The sequence below is a fragment of the Scardinius erythrophthalmus genome, assembly GCF_964197995.2.
Source record: "Scardinius erythrophthalmus genome assembly, chromosome: 24".
Lineage (NCBI taxonomy): Eukaryota > Metazoa > Chordata > Actinopteri > Cypriniformes > Leuciscidae > Scardinius > Scardinius erythrophthalmus.
The window spans coordinates 27,792,104-27,817,193 of NC_138244.1; the positions used below are offsets into that span (position 1 = coordinate 27,792,104).

The 25,090-nt window shown below is 38.2% G+C and overlaps 1 protein-coding gene across 3 annotated transcripts in view; it reads right to left on the reverse strand.

Moving 5' to 3' along the window:
• wwox (WW domain containing oxidoreductase) overlaps positions 1 to 25,090 on the reverse strand; it is a 272,642-nt gene that overhangs the window by 231,705 nt on the left and 15,847 nt on the right. For all 3 annotated transcript variants that reach the window (XM_081356428.1, XM_081356430.1, XM_081356429.1), the window contains exon 5: positions 8,370 to 8,476. In XM_081356428.1, coding sequence (XP_081212554.1) covers positions 8,370 to 8,476 — 107 coding nt within the window. The remainder of the gene's footprint in view (positions 1 to 8,369; positions 8,477 to 25,090) is intronic.

A 25,090-nucleotide genomic window follows, 5' to 3' on the forward strand; every position in this document is an offset into this window, starting at 1 on the left:
GCTAGGTCGGCAATTAACATGATTACAAAGTACCTCATTACCATTTTGACACAAGGAGAAAAAAAAAGTGTGGCTACTGGCTAATGCTCTTAAATGGGAAAAAAATGTTTAAGTTATTCTGCTGGACATTAGACAGGCCTTGATCTGAAAACAATCCCTCCAGGGGCTCTATTAAACATCCCTCCCGAGGTCATGAATCAAAGATCAGCAGAATTGTATAGACAATCAAGAAAATTAAGCATGGGCACAACATTGTCAAGTGCTCTACTATATGCTAATACTACTTTTATCATTAGCCATCGATATGTCGATTTAAAGCAAAATCACTATGTTTTGAAAGGTTAGTTCACCCAAAAATGAATAAAGTCAATTTACTCACCCTCATGTCGTTTCAAACCCATAAGTCTTTCATTCATCTTTGAAGCACAAATGAAGATATTTTATGTCATATTTTTAGCTTTCTGTCCCTCCATTGAGTGTCCACACAACTACCAATTTGTCGCAAAAAGTTCATAAAGTGATCGTAAAACGAATCCATATGAATTGAGAGGTTTTCCAAATGTTCTGAAGAGGCTGTTATTCACATATAAACATTGTTCAGTGACCATAAACAGGAGCTCTTGCTAGACTCACGAGAATGAACCTCATTGGCTCTCGCTGAAGCTCAAACGTGCTGCGTAACATGAGAATTATTTGTGTTTTGAAGATGAACAGTCTTACAGGTTTGGACCAACAGGGTGAGAAAATGATGACAGAATTGTAATTTTTGAGTGAACTAACCCTTTAAGGTAAAAGGAAAAAAAAATCTAACAATAAAACTAACTAGGGTAGGGTGACCAAACATCCTGTTTTCCCAGGACATGTCCTGTTTTCACGTCCTGTCTGTTTTTTAAAAAGTGATGAAAATGTCCTGGTTTTCATTATTTTTCATTGGGCCATTAAGCGTGTACTTTAAATACACGATTGCCTTTGCACACAAAACATATGAAACTGGCTTTGGCTTCACCCCCTCTTGTTATAATCAGCGCGTTCTTCAATCCGCAGCGTCAAGCAGAGCACGTCAGAATACAGAGGCCTGTGTGTGTGTGTATCTGTTCATCGCAGCCTCATTGGTCTGTCACTGCTTGTCAATGTCTGAATATTTGAAATGACCAATCAAATCAAAGTAGGCGGACTTTACCTTCACAGAATTTTAGCAGCGTGACACGATTCCCGTGTTTTCGTTTCGGTTTCGGCCGTGTAAAGCAGAATGCATGAACTGCAAAGCTGTCAAGGTGCTGGCGACCTAGAAGCCCACATAAAGAAAGTATAGGCTAAAGAACATCAGAAGGATTGAAATTGTTTTTTTACTGAAATGGTGTAGAAGATTTTTTTTTTTTTTTTTAGTAGTAGTAGATTTTTAACCTATGGCCATGAAAAGAAATAGTGTCATGTAAAAGGTGTTAAAGCTAATTTTATTTTTATTTTTTTTGTATTCTATTGTTGCGGGTCAAACATTGAATGGAAAGGATGTATTACTTTATGTATTAAAGTACAATAACATAGTTGCAAGGTTGTGAATGCATTTGTCAAGTATTTTTGATGCATTCTCGCCCAAACCACGCCCCTACCCTTAACCACGCCCCCCAAAAATCACACCCCGCCCATCAACCACGCCCCCGTCCTGTTTTCTGAAAACTAAAATATGGTCACCCTAAACTAGGGGTTTTCATATTTAAAACTTTATAAAGTAAAATAACTAGCTTCCGGCCAAACGAACATACAGATTCGACTAAAATATAAAGCGCAACTTTTGCGAGTAATGCGACGCACTGCTGATATTTACGCTACGCCATGATCTACGCTACTTCTGAGGTCACATGTTGTGCTTTAGGCGTAAGTAGAGACTGCGTATGTTCATTTGGCCAGAAGCTAGAATTTTACTTTGTAACGTGTTAAATATGAATATTTTTCTAATACAAACTCATAATTTTGCTTCAGAAGGCATTTATTATCCCCCCAGAGCCGCGTGGAGTTCGTTTATGATGGACAGATGCACTTTTTTGAGCTCCAATCTGTTGGTTGCAATTCACTGCCATTATTAAGCTTGCAAGAGCCAGGATATTTATTAATATAACTCTGATTGTATTCGTCTGAAAGAAGGAGGTCATAAACCTAGGATGGCTTGAAAATCATGGGCTAATTTTCATTTTAAAGTGAACTACTCCTTTAAGAATGAAAAGTGATGTGTTCTTCTTCTTTTCTAACTGCAGAAAAGTTAAAAAATAATTTGTATCCCCAAAACATTTCTTAAGATTTTTCTAAAGACAAAACTTAAGAAAGATTTGACTTCCTGAATTGTGACGAGTCAAATAGGCATCTTTAATCTTATAATTACGACATAATTCTAAATAAGGCAGCATTCAGCACATAATGTTTGAAAGCGCCCAATCACAGGATAATTCACTATAGAGAGAGTGCAAATCGAGACAAGTCAAGCCAGTCGTGACAGAAATACTGTGTGTGCTTATTGCGATCATTATGGTAATCTGCACTGTAAAAATACGGCCTTCGAGGTGTTTCGAGTGGACCAGCAATTCTTCGGCAAGAACTGCCGTATAATCAGGTGTAACACCAAAGTAATTTTCTTAAGAAAAAAATGTATATATGTTTTTAAGAAAATATCTGACAAAATCTTAATTTTTCAAGAACTGCGCTTAAGATAAATTCAAAGAAGTTTTTAATGGTGTTCAAAAGACATTTTATAAATTGCAAAGGAAAAAATAAATAGATAGAAAAACAAGTTCCATGCAACAAGAACCACTCATTATTTTGGACTTAAGGTAATTGTCTAAATCTAAATGTAGTTTTCACATTAACTAAACTTGGCTTCAGAAGACGCCGCCTGATGAATGAATGAGAAGCACACACTAAGTCCCAGGACTGCAGGGCCCAGCGGGGCTGTTTTCTGTGCTCCAGTGCACATCTGCGGTTTAATTCTGTTGTGTCTTTACTGTGGCCCATCGCGCACTATAAAACCCACCCGCTCAACCCCATAAACACCACCAATGTGTTTCTTATTGTAAAACACACTCATAATATAAACACTCACCCTTCCTTAAATGTCCACGGTTGTAAGAGTCTAAACTCACACTGGCTGACGAACAAACACAAGCTTATTATTTCAGAGAGATGTAGATGTGAAAGTACAGGACTGAGCTCAGTTAGTTCCCTCTGACAGATGTGTCTTTATCAACAGCGCTCCACAATCAGAGGTGACGAGGCCTGAGAACAGTGGCCCTCGCTTCCCCCCCGACCTCACAGCTCGCTTCGACCTTCAAGCGATGCTTGGATGACCCTCAGCATAAGCCCGAGGATCTGGGAAGCGGAGATGGATGGGTTCCCGGCCGCGGGGTTAAAGCAGACGAGTGTGTGTGTGTGTGTGTGCTGATTCAGCGTGACTCCACGCTTTTTTTGCTGCTCTGATTACTGAGGATGGAAAGATGAAGGCATTTACGGTGTGATTAGTAAGCTTGTTCACACGAACAGAGAGATCTGCAGAGCAACCCTCTATAAATAAACCATTGTTTCTCTCAGGACAATCAGCAATGTTTCAGCGCAGGAAATGACATCAGCAGACAGAGCTGCGTTTCACAAGGGGACGATGTCACAACACTTGCAGAAACAGTAAATAAAAAGAGCAAAAGGACTACAAACTTGCATTGACTATTATAAATTAATAGTCGCAAGCGAATTCTAGATTCACAAACATTTATATAAAGTATTATATTTAATGCATGGATGTCTATTTATTTAAATGATGGACTGAGTTACAGCAAGAGATTAAAAAACTAAATGAAATCCCTCTGAAAGGGATAGTTCACCCAAAAATAATAAAAATAATAACTAGCAATAACTAGCTTCTGGCCAAGTTGCGCTTTAGGCGTAAGTGGAATCCATATGGTCGTTTGGTCGGAAGCTAGTTATTTTATTTTATAAAGTATTAAATATGGATATTTTTCTTACACAAGTGCATTTCTTCACTTCAGGAGGACTTTTATCATGGATAGATGCACTTTTATGATGGATAGATTTATCATGGATAGATGCATTTAAATGCACTTTTATGATGGACAGATGCACTTTTATGATGGATAGACACTTTTATGATGGACAGATGCACTTTTATGATGGACAGATGCACTTTATGATGAATAGATGCACTTTTATGATGGACAGATGCACTTTATGATGGATAGATGCACTTTTATGATGAATAGATGCACTTTTATCATGGATAGATGCACTTTTATGATGGATAGATGCACTTTATGATGGATAGATGCACTTTTATGATGGATAGATGCACTTTTATAATGAATAGATGCACTTTTATCATGGATAGATGCACTTTTATGATGGATAGATGCACTTTATGATGGATAGATGCACTTTATGATGGATAGATGCACTTTTATGATGGATAGATGCACTTTTATGATGAATAGATGCACTTTTATCATGGATAGATGCACTTTTATGACGGACAGATGCACTTCTATGATGGACAGATGCACTTTATGATGGATAGATGCACTTTTATGATGGATAGATGCACTTTTATGATGAATAGATGCACTTTTATCATGGATAGGTGCACTTTTATGATGGATAGATGCACTTTTATGATGGATAGATGCACTTTTATGATGAATAGATGCACTTTTATCATGGATAGGTGCACTTTTATGATGGATAGATGCACTTTTATGATGGATAGATTTATCATGGATAGATGCACTTTTATGATGGACAGATGCACTTAAATGCACTTTTAAGATGAAAGATCACTTTTAAGATGGATAGATGCACTTTTATGATGGAAAGATGCACTTTTATGATGGAAAGATGCACTTTTATGGACTTCAAAACAGAAACGGCAATTCACTGCCATTATAAAGCTTGGAAGAGCCAGGACATTTTTTTAATATAACTCTGATTGTGTTCGTCTGAGAGAAGAATGTCATATACACCTAGGATGACTCGAGGGTGAGTAAATCATGGGCTAATTTTCATTTTTGGATGAACTATCACTTTAAAATGTTTTCAGATGTATCTAAAATAGCCATATTCTGATCCTTTAGCACTGTAGCTTTTGACCCGTGCCTCAAGACTCACTCGTGGGTTTTTTGACAGCCTAATTGTGCAGCATGTGATGTATTGGCAGGATTTGACTCTGGATTTTCAACAGTACTTTTCTTCACTGAAGCTCCAGAAGCCTGTACGGCATTCCAGGTGACCTGGGAAGTAGATGCCATGACCCTTCATTCTGTAGATCCCAAAACATACATCTTTATCAAAATAACCCCGCCGTAAGAGCGTGGGAAGACACGGCGAGTACATTCATCATTTTAACGATTAATTTCCTTGTCCTGTCCTTCCCCGGATCTATTAATATCATTCCTGAGGTGTAAGTATGCATTTCCCGTCGATGAGATTTATTCCGATATCATGCCTTCCATTACTCATCTGCAGCACCTGCGATTTAGGAGTCAAATCAAATTCAATATTTTTTAATCAGAATATGAAAATCTTAACTTGATCAAGCCATCATCTGGTATTACTTTCCTCGTTTCTCACAGGGAAAAGTCGTGAGGGCTCGTATTTGGAGAATTAATTTCAGATGTTTTTGCAGTAATTGTTAGAGAATGAAAAATTAAAACTCCCAGCAAGGTGTCGGTAAACATTAATCAGATCGTCTGGCTTTTTTTCACTCTTTTTTTTGTGCCAGGTAATTTGCCTTAATATTTAAATGTTCTTTAATAACTCTGATTATTAAAGGATTGTCCCGATTTCTCCGCTGGCGTATTGTGGAGTGCTTGTAAAATGCCTCTACATTTATTAAAACACGCCGACAGATTTGAAGCTGTCGGGCCTGAGGACTTATCTGCCGTCGAGAGGAGGGCTTTGTTCAATCAGATATCGCCACTGCTTTAAAACACTTTAGATTCCCCTGTAATCCATTGGCATCCTGTAATTAATCAACTAATTCCAAGTCTCAGGATGGCTGTAATTACGGCACCTCGTAATAGCTTATTCTTTCTGCTCCAGCACCTACATTTCATTTGTTTATTTTCTCACACTCATAAATCTGGGGGAGTGTCAAGAGCGCCACAATATTAGTGCAATAATCAAAGTTAATTATCAGAGGCCCTCGCGCCCCCCCCTCCTGCTAATAATGGAGACTATCAGAGAGATCGGCTGCGAGCGCAAGAGCCACGGGCAAAATCCCCGCCACGTCAAGACCAGAGGAATATTCATTAAGAATTACACCGTAAAAGAGAGAGAGTTGAAAGCTAGAGGATCTTTAAGTTTGCTTTTAGATGTCTTCTATAAGAACAGCATTTTTTTACCTAAATTAAAGATGTTTACCAGAAATTTTAGATATAAAGCCCAAAGTGTGATTCACTTTTAACAAAGGCTGTCGATTTAACGCATTCAATTAATTAGTTATGGGGGAAAATAATGTGTTAAAATTATAATGCATTTAACGCACCCATCCAAGACCTACGTAGCTCATCTTACATCTCATATAGTTGACTGGTGAGGAACCTGAAGCAGAGCAAAAGCTCACTGTGTGATGAAGCCTGTGTAATGCAGTTATAATGCCCCTAAAATTAAAGATATCAGAGCAAAAATGCCCCTGTATGGGGTTTTGGCTCATATTTATATCATATGATATAGTTAAGCAAAATCACACGAGTGCTGTTGTTGTTCCGAACAGCACGAGTGCAAGTGTGATGTTGATTTACAACAGTTTAATGAATAAGAAGTTAATATTGTGTTTTGTGTAAATTTTGCTAACGAAAATATTACCGATAAAGCCAGAGCACCAGTGTTGTGTGTCTTCGAGAAACACAGAGGTGTTTCATTTCTGAATGAATCCACGTTTTGAGCGAATCAGTCGGGTGAAACAATGATTCAATGACTCATTCATAAAGAGAGCCATTTACTTCATTACTGAATGAATCAGCCGTTTGAACAAATCGAAAGAATGAATCAGTGAATCAATGAATTACTCAATGACTTACTCATTAAGACATTTAAAGCCACTTGCTGGCAGTTTTAGTTTTCTTATTTAGAGTATAATTTCATTTTTTTTATTTATTATATTTCCATATTAATAAAAGTCATGTTGAAAGGTCACGCGGAATCATAAGCGGAAGTACAGACCAAGTGTTTACAACGCGAACGTGCAAAGATTTAGTCAAACGGCATTTACAAAAAAAAAAATTTAAATAAAAGGTAAAACAACGATTTCAATTTTGAAGTTGGAGGAGAAAATGAGATGGAGTTTTTCACCCTATCCTACATTTATAAACCGGAACATGTGTGACCTTTCAACCTGATTTCGTGATGTGTGGCGCATCGCAGCTAGTGCAAGACGAGCATTTGTGGTTAAAAGTATAAATGTTTATTTTTGTTATAAAATGGCTTATGGTTTGTCTAGATAAGACTCTTATTCCTCAGCTGGATCGTGTCGAGACTTTGAAGCTGCACTGAAACTCACATCTGGACCTTCGACCCGTTGGACCCCATTGAAGTCCATTATATGGAGAAAAATCCTGGAGTGTTTTCCTCAAAAACCTTCATTTCTTTTCCACTGAAGAAAGAAAGACATGAACATCTCTGGATGACGTGGGGGAGAGTAAATTATCAATACATTTTAATTCTGAAGTGAACTAATCCTTTAACAACAGGGCGCTAATGTTACTAACTTAATCTTAAACTTGTTAAGCAAAATTTTCTGCAAATTATTGCTCCACCACGACAGTAGTTGGCGCTAATGTCCGCCATAGCATCCGCTGCGGCAGAGCAGACTTACACTGGGTTATGAACAGAGCAGACTTACACTGGGTTAGGAACTGCGGTTTGAAACCGAAACGCATGAAATCCAAGGCAAGAATGAACTCCCAGAATGCTCTGCGACAAACTGGGTGAAAAATAACATTTCCCACAATAACAATACTCTGATAAAGTACAGATCCTCGATAAAAATGTACTCAAGTACAGTAACAAAGTAAAAAATACTTGGTTAGTGTCCACCACCGACAAGCAGCACTATTGAAAGAGTTGCTGCCAATGAAGAACAATTCAGATCAGATCATATATTTCATATCATACATAGTACCACTCAGTGCCATATCATACATAGACTTCAGTTAGGATGCATTAGAAGGCCGCTGACTATGTGATTTATGAAATGTAAAGGTCACACGGGATGACGTCGCAATGCAGTAGTCAAGAATGTGTGTGTGTGTGTGTGTGTGTGTGTGTGTGTGTGTGTGTGTGTGTGTGTGTGTGTGTGTGTGTGTCGTGTTTTTACTCACCCATTCCTCCGTGATCAGTCTTGCTGCTTTAATGGCACGACTTTGGTTTCGGCACGCTAAGATCACATGGGCGCCGTGAAGAGCGAAAGATCGGGCGGTCTCGAAACCTGCAGATAGGGCGTGGGTGGGTGGAAAAGGGATTGTGGGAGAAGAGAAATGACATGATTGAGATAAGTCACTTGACAGATAACTTGCTGTTATTTGCGGCGGATGAACCCGAGCAGAGGGTGGACGGGAATCCCATATCTCGGATTCGTTCTCCATCAGACAGAAAGCCAAAGGCTCTTTTTTAAGATACTCAATCAAGACCCTTTTTAAGTGATGAAAATGATTAAGTCAAAGCAGAGAAACTCCAATAGCTTTGGTAATGATAATGAAATGAAACCGGACCCAGGACAAGACCTTGAGGCACCCCAATGACAGAATGTCTATCGCAAGCACATTTACACTGCAAAAAATAATCTGTATTTATCGAAATATCTTTAAAAAGATACATTACTTGAAAATAAAATTGTGAAACAATGACTTGCTATCAGAAAATATATCTTGAATTAAGTTTGGTTTTCTTACTTTATTAGCAAGTCATTCTTTTGTTCTATGCATAAGCCTCGCCAATGTTTTATTTACGTTTAAAACAGGAAAACTTAATCAAAGGATACATAACTCTGAAAAGAGGGTACATTTTTGGTGCATTAAGTAAATTAATGGACCTTTTTGCTTGTACTTGTATACTGATTAAGAAAGCAGATTTTTTTGCAAGAATAAATGACTAAACGGAGATGTAAAATCCATAATGTGTATTTCTTTTTGCCAAACCCATGATCCTAAAGCACTTCAAAGCTAGAGTGATAAGAGGCTCCATCATAGAGCGTCAGAGATACTTCAGCCTCATTTAGAAATTACTCCTCATATCAGTTTCTCAAATTAATTTTCAAAAATCGCCACTCTAAATGGGTCAGTCAAACCCAAAAGGTAGAAACAATGATCTAAATATACTCCGTACGGGAAGGCAGAAACACAAAACATTTGCTTCACTGAAAAAGGTTATATTTAGGGGGGACTTGGGGTATTGTTTTGGCTGGTTTTGCTGACCTGCCGTTTTGCATTGTGCCTTTGATTACACCAAGTGTGTTTAAAGTTTCTCTTAAGCTGGCATCAGCACTTTATTGCCCGGAGTGGGCACCAGTCATAAAGGTACATGTGTCTCAGAATAGATACTGCGAGAAAAAGCCTCAAGTTCATAACAATGGCTCAGGTTTGCAAGTCCGACATTAATAATCAAGTTAAAGAAGGAATATCAGATGGGGCGAACGGTGTGTTTTGCCATCATACGAAGGACACAAAGGTCAAACCTCTAAATCTGCGATGTCCCACAACACCAGGGTGAAGGAAACTGCTGTCCTGTCGGCAGGACATTTGAGCTCAGTGGCTTATTTTAACCCATAATCCTCAGGCGCATGTGCTTCTTTCTGCTGGCCACACTTGCTCATTAAATCCTGGGTTTAATTACAGCAAAGGGGCTGAAAACGCATACAGATTTGCTCTCTTTTCTTGTAATCTCCTATTACTGTAAAACAGACTCAACGACAGAGCTAAATTGGCCTTTGCGGTTTTCCCTCGACGCAAACGTAAGTGTGTAAGTGTGTTTTCAGCCAGCAGGTGGACTACACGCGCTGGTGTACTGGCTGGCCTGCCGCTCTCTCTGACTGTGAAATAACCCTTGGCCATTCGGCTTGTAAAACATATTACACTGTCATGGCTCAGAAAAGACCTGACAGGCCAACACGGCTCAGACAGAGAGGCATGACTCCGTCGCTCGCTGAACCACGCCAGTGCTGGGAATCATGGGTATCAGTGGACATGATGAAGGCTGACAGCTGTCACTGATTGTGAGTGGCACTTGCACGCATGTCCGAGTTTTTTACCTTCACTTTTCCCACTGAAGTTCACAGCCCCGTTCTTTCCAAAGGACTGATCCGACCAGCACTTGCAATGATTGTAGCACTGCTTTTTATTTTTATAGGCGGGAAAGGAGGGCGAACCTCATAAAACCTGCATTTTATTTATTTATTTTTAGCTTCTATTTTGCCCCTAAATCAAAAGGAACATTTTTGCATAAAGACAACAAAGCCTATTTTAGGACCATTATCACACTGTAAAAAAAAAAAAGTTGCTTTCCTTAAATTTTTCCTTAAACTACATTTTACTGACTTAAAAAAAAAATGAAAATGATGAAAATTGCTTAACTTATTTTGATGAGTTAAAAGCAATATAAAAACATAAGTTGTCATAACTTATTGATTAATAATTGTTTACAGTGTAGTACCAGATTTTTCCATGTTGACATTATTTGTGACAGTAACAAACAAATAAACAAACAAACAATTGTATTAATATTGATGTAATAAAGGAAACTTTTTACATTAATGTGATATATGTTTCATGTATTTCAATAAATATTATGTGATGCAATATTTATTTATTTAGAGTGGCTTAAGCATATTAATTTTTCAGCTCCCATGAGTTGCCCTTGTCTTGTTACATTTGATTTGTATGCTTTAAAATAAATAAATAAATAAATATTTAATGTAATAAAGGAAAATTATTACATTACTGTAACTAAACAAATAATAATATTTTTTAAGTTAAGTACTGTGATTTAATAACACAGAGTGATAGCATGTTCGATGCCTTTAATTGATGCTTTTAATTATGTATTTATGTAAAATCATGCAAATCAAATGCAACATCAACAGTAACTAAAATAAGCTACTCTTAATAAAACTAGTAATATTCACTGTAATACAGAAAAAAATACATTACTGTAAAGACAAATTAATAATAATTATCCTTGAGAAAATTAATTAAAAGTAGAAAAATGTGGAAGCTTTACAGTATTTTGGGGGTGGAAATGTGCTCAAATATTGCATTGCAAAAAAAATTAGTGGTATTAAAAATAGGCTTTGTTTTCTTCATGGAAAAATCCTTTTTTTCTTCTGATTTTGAAGCAGAATATGACGTGGAACGAGAGTGGGATCAGAAACGCACTTCATTCGAGTTTCCCAACACACACACATATGTAAAAACCCTTGCCTGATAGTCTGGCCTTCCTCTTCTATGCAAACGAAGCGGCTTTGACAGTGTGCCGGCGTGTTTCTGAGCCACAGACAGTCGGGACGATAGCGCAGATTAAAATGAACTTTAATTAGATTATGTTTTAATCTGATTTTCATTAAAAGGTAACTAGGAGGCCTAATTGTGAGGAGAGAGCTAAGGAGTATTACCCATTAAAACTCAAAATTGGAGAAGGATAAGACCTCCTCTCTGACAAACCAAGCATGGAATTCAATTTTATGACACCTTATTAGGAGTAATGGAGAACGCGCGTGTGTATCCGCACAAGGCCTTCCTTCCCGGGAAACACACACCAAAACACAAACAAGAAGCGCTTTCCCTGCCAGTAGACCAACAAAACACACATTCACCAGCAAATCCAAGACATGACACTTCAGCGGTGCGCTTTCATCGTCTTGTTAATGAAAAAGTCTCGCATTAGCGTTGATCAAAAGAGCGACTCGCAGTCACCTTGTGAAGATCGAGGCGCTTGTTCAGCTTGAAGTGTGAATTAATCAACGCTGTTGTTTTTTGTAATGGAGAACAAATTAGAACATGTTTAACGACAACAGCGACCCGCCATGTATTATTTATGGAAAATAAGAGGGGCTTGACATTAATTTGGACATAATGACTCCGCTTGTTCGTCAGCTGAATTAGCATGACATTTCAGTGAGAAGACGGCTGTTTTAAGATCAGGGTTAGTCAGATGACCACTGCATCTGAGCCTCAGTGCTGTTTGCTCAGGCGAGGGTCAGCGTGTGGTGTGGACGCTGTGAAGACGGGATGTTCCCGAGATGACCTGCGGGTCACTTGATGGTTTTATTGTTTTGCTGAGTTCTTCTCCAGGTCACTTCCTCGTCAGAGCGAGCGAATGGGAATCACGCCAGGATACACACACGGAGCGGACAGATTAACGCTCGGATTCGCCGGCATGAATCTCGTTGATTTTCTCTGTCATCACTCTGAAATCTGCCCTACACTGCCTTTTTCTGCTTTATTAGACTTTAAAGGGAATAATTGACATAACATTGATTTTTATTTACATTGCAACATTATTTGTGACCCTGGACCATAAAACCAGCCACATGGGTCAACTTTTGAAATTGAGATTTATACATCGTATGAAAGCTGAATAAATACGCTTTCCATTGATGTGTGGTTTGGTATGATAGGACAATATTTGGTCGAGATGCAACTATTGTAAATCTGGAATCTGAGGGTGCAAAACATCGAAACATTGAGAAAATCTCCTTTAAAGTTGTAAATTTATGTTGGCGATTGTACTGCATTCACTCAAATACATGTTTTATACATTTACGGTAGGAAATTGACAAAATATCTTCATGGAACATGGTCTTTACTTAATATCCTAATGATTTTTGGCATTTAAGGAAAATGGATAATTTTGACCCATACAATGTATTGTTGGCTATTGCCACAGATATACCCGTGCGACTCGAGACTGGTGACGTGATTCAGGGTCACATATGTGACAGTAACAAACAAATAAACAAACAAACAAACAACTGTAGTAATACTGATGTAATAAAGGAAAAAAATACATTAATGTGATATAATACGTTCCATGTATTTCAATAAATAATACTATAGATATGTGTGCAATATTTATTTATTTATTTAGAGTGACTAAAGTTGCCTTGTCTTGTTAAATTTGAGTCGTATGCTTTTAAATATATAAATACATTTGAACATTTAATGTAATAAAGGAAAATGATGACATTATTGTATCTAAATAAATAATAATAATTTATTTTTTGAAGTTAAGCATTGTGAAGTAATAGCATGTGCAATGCCTTTAATTGATGCTTTCAATTATGTATTTATGTAAAGTCATACAACTGAAAGAAAAAGTTACTCTTAAATCATAAAACTCTAGTAATATTCACTGTAATGTTTTGGAAATAGACAAAGAAGAGAGTGAAACTGTGAAATGTTGCGAGTATTGTACAGTTTTCCTCATTCCCGCAGGTTTCAGACTCACACCGCTGAGCTTTACAAGTGGCGCGCACATAAAGCCGCTTCTCAAACAGCTCGCCAGTACCAAATCCACTCGTTTAAACGGTCAAATAGATGTTGTGTATCAGTATACTGGATCTGTGCATTCGCTCTTAAAGTGACAGCGGTCTAATATTCCCGTCTGTCATGTTAATCACAGAACCACAGACAAAGAGAAATCACTCGCCACTCTTGACTGGATAGCTTTTGTACCTTTGATTGTAAGCATTGTTCTGCATTTCATTCTTACAATGAAGACTATCCAGTGTTATTTTACATGTGACTGCTTTACTTTCTGTAGGATGTTTAACATGAATACTGTTGACTCGCCTGAAAAACATATTCATATTTATTTCATTTGCTTTTTATTCTGGTGTATTTATGTGTGCTATCGATTCCAATTTGTTTATTTGTTCTAATTTTATTACTTTTTTTTGTTTGTAAATTTAGTTCAACGATTCTGGGCTCAACGGTTCTGTGTGTAAGCTATTGCAACAAAATTACCAAAGTGATATACAAAAAATAAATTATATATATATTAGAAGTATGCATCATCTCATGTCTAATTCTTACATTTAATCAATAAACTCAATGGAATATCAAGAGACAGATACAATAATAAAATGAAATCAGTATCACCAAAATCCATCTTTGCACAATACCAGCATCCACAGTGGTATTTACAAGAAATGATCTAAACTGCCTAAACTCTAAACTCATCACTGTCTTAATGAGCTGAGATCACTCAAACAACTCGTTTAAACACCTGATTTGTTCAGTCATTGAATCATTCATTAAACTGATTTGCGGGTTCATTCATTAATAAAGCACCGCTGTGTGTCGCTCAGAGACACAAAACAGTTCTGCTGTGAATGATTGAACAAAATAAAGCAAAAACAGACAATAGTGTGTCTAAAATGTAACTCAAAATGTTAAATGTGTAAATCAGACCTCAGGGAAATCTGGTCGTGTATATCCTGACTAGGGTTGGGTATCGGTTGGGTTTTATCCGATACCAGTACCTACTCGGTATTTTTCAAACGGTTCCGGTGCTTAAACGGTTCTTGAAACGGTACTTAACAAAACTAAACCGCACACACTTTATCAAAAAAATAATACCTCTGTGTGTGTGTGTGTGTGTGTGTGTGTGTGTGTGTGTGTGTGTGTGTGTGTGTGTGTGTGTGTGTGTGTGTGTGTGTGTGTGTGTGTGTGTGTGTGTGTGTGTGTGTGTGTGTGTGTGTGTGTGATTTTCTGAAAAAGATTTTCTGATTTCTGATTAAATGAAAAATTGTGCTGTTTAAAAGGCTACTGATGTAGCCGATAACACTTGAGTTAACATCAAAATTTTGTCTTCTCATATTATGACTTTTACAAAACAGAGAAATATCTGACACTGAGCAGAAATATTTAACACACACAGTATAGCCTCATATAAATATACTTGATATTGATATACTTCATACTTGATATGCAAGATTTGCAGTTGGCATTAAAATATTAGACTTATCCGAAGAGGAACACTGGCAGCTGAACTTGAACTTTAGTCAGGCGTGTCAGAGGTTTTGGGTTCTAATCCGCATTCGTAGTTTTTTTTTTTTTTTTTACGATTATGCTCATCAGTGGTTGTATATCAAGCAGGGACACTTTGTGTCCATTATAATTTGTGATTTCACCAGAATGAATAGATAGGCGTCGTCTAGGGCTTAAAGGGATACTCCACTTTAAAATGAAAATTCTGTCATCATATACTCACCCTCATGTTGTTTCAAACCTGTATGAATTTCTTTCTTCTGCTGAACAGAAAGGAATATATTTAGAATAATATCAGTAACCAGACAGTTTCTGGTCTCATTGACTTCCATAGGCTAGTAGGAAAAAAAATACTATGTAAGTAAATGAGACCAGAAACTGTCTGGTTACTGATATTATTCTAAATATCTTCCTTTCTGTTCAGCAGAAGAAAGAAATTCATAAAGAATTGAAACAACATGAGGGTGAGTATATGATGACAGAATTTTCATTTTAAAGTGGAGTATCTCTTTAAATCAAACTTCATTCACGCACATATGAAACCCTTGCATACACATAGGCCTACTAAGTAGTCATACATGTATACTGCTGAATGCTCAAACTAATATGAAATGCTCAACATCACATCTAAAGTCGCTCACGCACAAACACGCAAACTCTACACACACGAGACGCGCGGAAATATCCGCGCATACTCATCTGAGACGCGAGCACACACACACACACACACACACACACACACACACAAACTCTCCGCGCACATAATCATATAGACGGCGCCTCATAAATAGATCGATCTCCGCAACGAAGCGCGCGTCCGAGTGACAGTGCGCGAGCCACAAGAGAAAACACTGTATCCGCGCCACTGATCGCAGCGGCAACGAGCACTTTGATCACTTGATTTAAAAAACGCATTTCAGCGCAAAATCGCCTCTTATTTAACAAACGAACTAAATTAATGCTCGCTCTGCTGGTTAACTGGAGATGTTATTGGATCATTCGTGCCGCGAGATGTTTTATAGGGGGCGGTAAAAAACGTCAGGCACCGAAATCAGGCACCGAAAGTTTCGTTCTTTATCGGTCTGGTTACTACCGTTTACGTCGGAACCGGTTCCCTATTGGAACCGGGTCTCGGTACCCAACCCTAATCCTGACTTTCTGAGGCATTTTAACGGCACAGAAATCACTCAGAGAAAGCCTGGACCTTCAAATCAGGCTCGATCATCTCAGCTTATACATCGTTAACATAATAATTACGATATTACCGTAGACGACATATAGCTACCAGTCTATCTGGCCAATGGCAGATCTAATGACCATATATGGTCGTGGAGCATCAAAAGGGGCGGGGCCAGGGAGCAGCAGGTGAGCTGAAACACAGATATATATATATATTTGGGGTTAAAACGAGGAGTGTGGTGCTTCCGTCAGTCTGCAGGGAGCCTTAATTTACACCATTAATAACCCCCATCTTCATTTGGGATTGGGGGAGATGTTGTCACGGGCCAAAGTGAAATGTATGGTTTGTAATTACAGGGTTCCAGCTGACCAGCCGCTCGCCGCTGCTCTTGCCCCCGATGCCCTCCATGCCCTTGCCTCACACACTCCGGCTTCGACCCCCAAGTGGCCTCGGCTGAATCCCAGCGTCATTTTTCACTGTGCCGACGGTCACGCCGTCCCCACGGCAACCGTATCCGTGAATCCGAGCGGGAGCGCCGTTAATCCCAACACGGACATTGTTAAAGAGAGAGACAGAGCAAAGAGTCGTCATGCAACTTTAATATCTCTGCTCTTGGAACAATAGTAAAAGCGAATCCATAAACCACTTGAGTTCACATTTGAGCGCTCCGACCCGTTTTAAAAAGCCAGTAAAAGGCCTTAAACACACACACACACACACACAGGCCGCTCACACGGGTGGTATTGAGGCCGTAATCATTATCGAACCTTTTATCCCCAGCTGTAATTTTCTTGCATGTTACATCAGTTTTTTCCGTGCTTTGTGAATTTCATCCAAGGTTAATAATGCTCAATAATTTGACTAACCAACCATACCTGGTGTTCATTACAGAGCCGATAAACAGATTCATCAAAAAGGGACATGAAACACACATTAAAAGCCTCAGATTCTATTTCCTCTGACACTCAGTATCAATAACAGCTCCACAGGCGCACAGAAGATTAAAGACACGCAGATATGAGGCGAGCAACCCAACGCTTCGGCCTTCTCCTGCACCTGTGGACGGCTCTGTCCTCGATATTAACCGCTCACTGTTTCAGAAGAACTGAACAGAGACGGCTCAATGAGTACAGTATCTCAAATATATTACTATTATCAAGTTTATGCTGCTTAATTTTTTGAGGAAAACATGATACACTACCATATACAGTAACGTTTGAGGTAAAAAAAAAATATATTTTTTTTTTTTCAAAGAATCCAGAAAAAAAAAAGTTTTGTTTTTTTATCAAACTGTGGAATATGAAGCAGTTTTCATCATTGATAATAATCATAAATGTTTCTTGAGCATCAAATCATCATATTAGAATGATTCCTGAAGGATCATGTGACACTGAAGACTGGAGTAATGGCTTATTTTTAATTATTTATTTTGAAACAACTGACGCACAAGAGACTTCTTTCAAAAAACACACATATAATGAAACATATTTAATAAAACAATTTATAATTGTGATATGGTTCAATGAAACAACCTCTCATATCATATTTGGCTGATTCGGAAGAGCTGCACATCTCGGCACAATCACAGCCAATCAGAGCATGTTTCATGTTCAGTTATGCAGATTCCGGACCAATGATGTTTGACAGTGGGCGGAGCTACCCAGCTTCACTATAATGGCTAAAACACTGGAGTGTGTAAGTCGGAGTCACGTGATGCACGAGAGATCTGAATGGCTTTAGCAGTCACACTGAACACCGGTTCACCACAGAACATCTGAGAGGAGCGACACGACCCTGGTGAGAGGCCACACACACACACACTCATACAGCCATCAAAACTCAGTTAAACCGCAAACACACAACGGCCATGGCGTGCAGATTTCCGTCAGTAGGGCTTGTTACCAAGCGGCAACATTCTAATCTGAAAAATGAAGCCTACCCGGAAGTGCGAAAAACTGCGATACATCGAAAATCCGCTAGAGGGAGGTCCCAAAAGGGAGCAAATGTCCATAGCCCCCACGTTAAAATGTCCGTTTTCACAGTATAAATTCATGTTTTTACAGGTTGGTCCCATGGACTTTTATTGTATTTTTCAATAGGTTCCGAGTGCCTGACAACTGTGATGGCTGTGAATTTTTTTCTAACTCGTTAGTTTAGATCGTATTTAGATATAAAATGTATGACAAATAAGGGCGTGGTTAACTTTGATTGACAGCTGATAACGAGCATAGGCTGCGCCAAGGAGAATGACAACATGAGAAGCGCCATTTTTTTACACAGTTGAAATATAATACTGTTTCTGTATCATGAAATGTAATTTTAAGAGTTTTTCAGGCAAGAATGTAGTTGTTTAAAGCTCAAATCTGTGGTTTATTTAAAGATTTATGAAAATTTTATCCAGTTGTGAGTAGTGTTGTCACGATACCAAAATTTTGACTTCGATACGATACCAGACCAAAATACCTCGATACCGATACTGAATCTATACCACGGCAAAAAAACTAAAACAGTGAAAGTAATTGAAAAATATGACAGAACTTAATCATTGTTTTATAAATTAATTTTAAAAAGCTAAAAACTCACATGACCAGTTTGATCCTGCCCTGCTTTATGACCATTCCCTCCCCTTTATTAAAAATAATAATAATAATTACATGTCAGTGTGAACATCCTTACCAAGATGTTTGCAACATTCACATTATTATCAATCATGCTAACATTTACAAACCTTTCACAACTCTGAACAGGTTGGGATGACCAAAATCTTATTTCATGTTACGAGTCATTTAATATTTTTTAATGTAATTTTATAATTATAATATAGATATTTAATTTAATTGTATCTTTGTAATTAAATATAAGCAAAAAAGCAAATTACAAACAATATGACAAATACTATAAGAGACAAATAAAATAAACAGTGCTTAATTTCTTTTTTGAAAGCTTTAGACCTTCTGTAGCTGAAACAATAAGGTCTTCACTCTATAAATTAACTATAGACTGATTCTTAATAAATAGATTAAATTTATTCAGTCAAGCATTGGGTGACTGTCTGTTTTCCTTTGTTGTTGGATTAACATTAATCACACAGAATATTACGCTGCCGGTCCGGCCCTTTAAGACCTGCACGTATCCAATACATTGGAACATATACGATTTCTTTTTACAAACGGTTTACGTTCACTAGAGACATACCCGACTGTGTTTACGCGAATACTCGCCAGAACGTGCATTTCATTTTGACTATTCAAACCTAATAGTCCGCGAAAGAGAACTGAAGTCGCGATCGTATGCCTTCTGAGCGGCGTGTGCGCGCGCTTCAGGTCAGGCCCAGCAGCGCGAGCACGTCCTGCGCTTTATTTTCTCATGCATGCAAGTTTCTTTGTCAAGTGCTGCGCGTATATATTTTACTGTTCTGCTTCCGTTGTTTAGTAGTGAATGTACACGTCCTGACTCCTGCTGTCACACAGCTACGCAAATTAAGAAATACTGCTCTTATTATTTACTGTCACTCTTAAAGTACCGGTACTAATAAAAGTTAATATCGTATCGTTTTTAATAGCAGGGTATCGCGATACCTTCCTAGTACCGGTACATCGTGCAACACTAGTTGTGAGATCCAGCGATGACCGGGCGCTCGGCGCTCATGTACCCCGCCTGGAACAACCTTTCCTCGGCTAGTCGTTCTGACGTTTGCCGCTGACTCTGGCGTCTCTGTAGTGGTTAAATATGAGATATAATTTGTCTTGTGTATATCTAACGGGCGATCTTTGGGCTCGTGAATCTATAATTTGTTCCCTGGCCAATCGTTTTGGCTGAGGGGAAGTTTCATAACTTTATAAGTATTTAACTTTACCGTTGTATGGTTAGACTAGAGCGCTGATGTTTGACTGAATTGTTAAATTTTAATACAACGAAGATGATCTGTAATGTTGTTTACTGCAACATCTGTTGTTTAGTACAAATGCACATATTGCCTGGACCATATTAAAATGTTTAATGTTTTTATATTATATTTAAAACGAAAAGAGGCAGGTTTGTGTTTTATATTTTGTTTTGTTATAAATAGGCAAACGTTATGTGCAGTGAATATGATCAATATGCGTTGCCTGAACCACATTTGTGTGGCTATAATGTTTAAGATTTCTTTAAATGAAAACGAAAAGAGTTAGTGTGGTGTTTTACAACATATTTCGTTGCCTAAAATATACAGAGATAACCGGAGTAGCAGAGCGAGCTGAGAGACGCGCGCTGCGTCCTTTACCCATATATGGATTGTCCAGAAGGTGGGCGGGGTTAGGATTTTCCAAGATGGCGCCACCCATACCCCCCATAAACGGCTTCAAAACTGTTCTTGAGAAAGTCTATGGGTGACGTAACAGACGCTTTGTCCATATTTTTTACAGTCTATGCTTGTTACTCGTCCCCTGCGCACCTCACGCCCTCCGCTTCCCGTCCGACACGGAGCGTCTGCTGAACACAACACAGGTGTGAGTGAGCACGAGCTCTCGGACCACACGTCTACACCCCCGCTACTTCATATGCAGCTGCAAACAGCTTTAGCTTGAAAATTACTTCTATGCTAATGTATACTATTATAGTATTTGATTTGAATTAGCTCTTATTTATATAGTTTCAGTTTCCTTTTCATTTTAAGTCTTAGTCATTTTGTCATTTATTTGTTTTAATATATATTTCTATTTAGCCTTATTTATTTCAGCTTAGTTTTAGTAATTTTAGCATTTAAAAAAAACATTTAAAATAAATATATATTTACATTTACATTTTACATTTAGTCATTTAGCAGACGCTTTTATCCAAAGCGACTTACAAATTAGGACTAAATAAGCGAGTCATCTAAAAGAGGCAAAAACAACAACAACAACGCAAGGAGTGCTCAAAATACGAAGTTCAGACATTATTCAGAGTAGCATAAGCCTGATAAGTGATGTTTCAAAGGGAAAGGAATTTTTTTTTTTTTTTTTTTTTTTTTTTTTTTTTTTTTTATGAGGTTAAGTGCTCACGGAAGAGATGGGTTTTCAGCTGTCTTCTGAATGTTGTCAGGGATTCTGCTTTCCGGATGAGGGTGGGGAGAGCGTTCCACCAGCATGGAACTGTGAATGAGAATGTTCTGGAGAGTGATTTTGTGGCTCTCTGTGATGGAACCACGAGACGTCGCTCGTTTTCCGATCGTAGGCTTCTGGTAGGGATGTAGGCTTGTAGGAGTGAGTGAAAGTAGGAGGGAGCTGAGCCTGTGACAGATCTGTAAGCAAGCGTCAATGCCTTGAACTTGATGCGAGCAGCGAGAGGTAGCCAGTGCAGAGAGATGAACAGAGGAGTGACGTGGGCCCTCTTGGACTCGTTGAAGACAAGGCGAGCTGCAGCATTCTGGATCAACTGTAGGGGTTTGGTTGCACATGATGGAAGTCCAGCCAGAAGAGCATTGCAGTAGTCAAGCCTAGAAATGACCAGGGCCTGGACGAGAAGTTGTGTTGCATGCTCAGTTAGGAAAGGCCTGATCTTCCTGATGTTGTGCAGTGCAAACCTGCATGATCGAGCTGTCTTTGAAATGTGATCTGTGAAGGTCAGCTGGTCATCAAACGTTACTCCAAGATTTCTGACCGACCTTGATGGGGTGATTGATGATGAGTCTAGCTGGATAGTGAAGTCGTGCTGTAGAGACGGATTGGCAGGGAGGACAAGAAGCTCAGTCTTTGCCAGGTTGAGCTGCAGGTGATGTTCCTTCATCCATGTGGAGATGTCCGCCAGACAGCTTGAGATCCGTGCAGCTACTGTTGGATCATCTGGTTGAAACGAGAGGAGGAGCTGTGTGTCATCAGCATAGCAGTGGTAGGAGAAGCCGTGTGCCTGTATGATGTGTCCCAGTGATGTGGTGTAGATGGAGAAGAGGAGGGGACCAAGAACTGAACCCTGAGGAACACCTGTGGTCAGCTGATGTGCTCTGGATACCTCGCCTCTCCATGCGACCCTGAAGGACCTACCTGTGAGATAGGACTCGAACCAGTGGAGAGGAGTTCCTGTGATGCCCAGTGCTGAGAGGCTGGACATAAGGATCTGATGGTTCACAGTGTCGAAGGCAGCAGACAGATCCAGGAGAATGAGGACTGAAGATTTGGAAGCAGCTTTTGCGATCCGTAGGGCTTCTGTGACTGACAGTAGTGCAGTCTCAGTTGAATGCCCTTTCTTGAAGCCAGATTGGTTGACATCTAAATATAATTATATTATAATTATATTAATTTCTATTATATTATATATTATAATTTCTATTATATTATAAATTATATTAATTTATTAATATAATTATATTAATATAATTATATTAATTATATTATAATTAAAAATAATTATATTAATTTCAGTTAGTTGCAAAGGCAACATTTCTGAATTTATTTTAATGTTTTTCCATCTAATATTTATATTTTAGTTTATTTCAGCTTTATTTCAAATACAAATCAAAAACGATTTTTTAAATAGTTACTTTTTTTTTTAAATGGGGGGAGGTTTGAAATAACGATAAAAATTAACGATGAAATCAATCAGAGATAAATTGTTTTGTTTTTATAAATTTTATTTTGTTTGTTTTGATCTTTCAGGTTTAAAGAATGGTGACGAACAGAAACAAAACTAGAGAAATAATTATGTTTTCAAAACAGGTTTCCCTGAACACTCCCACCAGCTGCCATTGGTCAGGCAAACTGATAACCCCGCCCCCAAACTCACGCTATTGGTTGATGTGTTGGGCTGGTCAGAGACTCAAACATTTAAAGGGGTGGTTGATTATGATTTCACTTTTCTAACTTTAGTTAGTGTGTAATGTTGCTGTTTGAGCATAAACAACATCTGCAAAGTTACAACGCTCAAAGTTCAAAGCAAAGGGAGATATTTGCTTTTACAGAAATCACTTTTTAAGGACTACAACAAACGGCTGGTAGAGACTACACAACATTCCTCCCGGGTTAGTGACATCACCAACCCTAAAATTTACATAAACCCCGCCCCCTGAACACGATTTATAGATTATCATGACAGAATATGCTAATCAATGCCTAGAAGATAACTACACATCAGCTTCATAAATTCATCAACTAACCATTCAGAAATGTCCTGTTGCTTCTACATGTTGACACTTCTTCTTGAGTCTCTCCATCATTGACAGACTCCGGTTTGAACATAAAAGGCTAAAAGTTTTTGAAATTTTCAGTGCATGTGTGTGTGAGTGCAAGCTGTTGAAGCTCCGCCCCCTGTGCCGGGAGCAGCAGCTCGTTTGCATTTAAAGGAACAGACACTAAAAAGGTGAGTTTTTGCTCACCCTGAAAATTTGACAACTTTAACATGCTATATAAAAATATCTGTGGGGTATTTTGAGCTAAAACTTCACATACACACTCTGGGGACATCAGAGACTTATTTTACATCTTGTGAAAAGGGCATTATACCACCCCTTTAATACAATGCTCTGAAAGCACATCAGACCTTTCAGGGATGAACGATGGACGGATGGACGGACGGATGGACGGACGGACGGATGGACGGATGGATAGAGAGTGTCAGTGACGGCACTGGTTTTCCTGCCGCCTCCATTAGAACTGATGAACTGAAAATAGCGGGAGAGTAAATATAGAAGCTCATGAATGTAGAGACGCATCTGTGAGCGTCAGGAAGAAACTCCACACAACATCCATCAGCTTCTCCAGCACTACACACACACACACACACACACCCACACACACACACACACACACACACACACACACACACACACACACACACACACACACACACACACACACACACACACACACACACACACACACACACACACACACACACACACACACACACACACACACACACACACACACACACACACACACACACACACACTCATAACACAAAATAACCCCATCACACACACACACACACACACACACACACACACACAGGCCTGGCTTTATTCAGGACCGCCTGGAGGATAACACGCCTCTTATACGGGGAAAATAACACAACTCTGGGAAATCTGGGAGGTCTAAGATGCTTAGGTAGGACGTTATGCTTATTTCTCAGCCGTAAAAATATAAAACATAATATATAAAAGTGTGATGCATTGGCAGGAAGAAGTGTTGGTACATGCAAGAAAACAAATCATGTGATTCACCCATTTTTCTCAAAAAATGGCACAAAATTAATAAGACAGCAGGAAAAAAAGAATCAGACGATTAATTTGGAAATCTGATAGTCACTAATGCTTTTGTTTAAAAAAAATAAAATTATGAAATACATTCAACTTCTTATCTAACCACTAAATCATCAATTTAAAAAAAAGGTCTTTAAGATGCTTAGGTGCGACGTTATGCTTATTTCCCAGCGGTAGAAATAATTGCCAGGAAGAAGTGTCGTCACATGCAAGACAATAAATCTAGAAAAAATTCATTCATGCGATTCACCAATTTTTCTCGAAAATGGCACAATTAACAGGACAGCGGGAACAACTTTATTAGACAATCATTTGGAAATCTGACCGTCACTAATGAACAAAAATGAAATAAATGGAAAAAATAAAATAAAATGAAAAAAAAAATTGTGAAATATTCACATATTTTTATAACTACTAAATCCAAAATAAAAATTATGACAAAAGTGGAAGAAAAACTGTAAAATTTTAATATCTCTGATTTTCTTTATTTTGTACATGGCAACGGTTTCTTTATAATAAAAATAGACAATTCACCAGCAAGTGTGTTTATTTATTTAAAGCCAGATCATGTTTGTAAATGAGAAGTGGTTCTCAAACAGTTTACCTGGATAAATAAAGGTTAAATAAATCAAAAAAATTATATATATATATATATATATATGA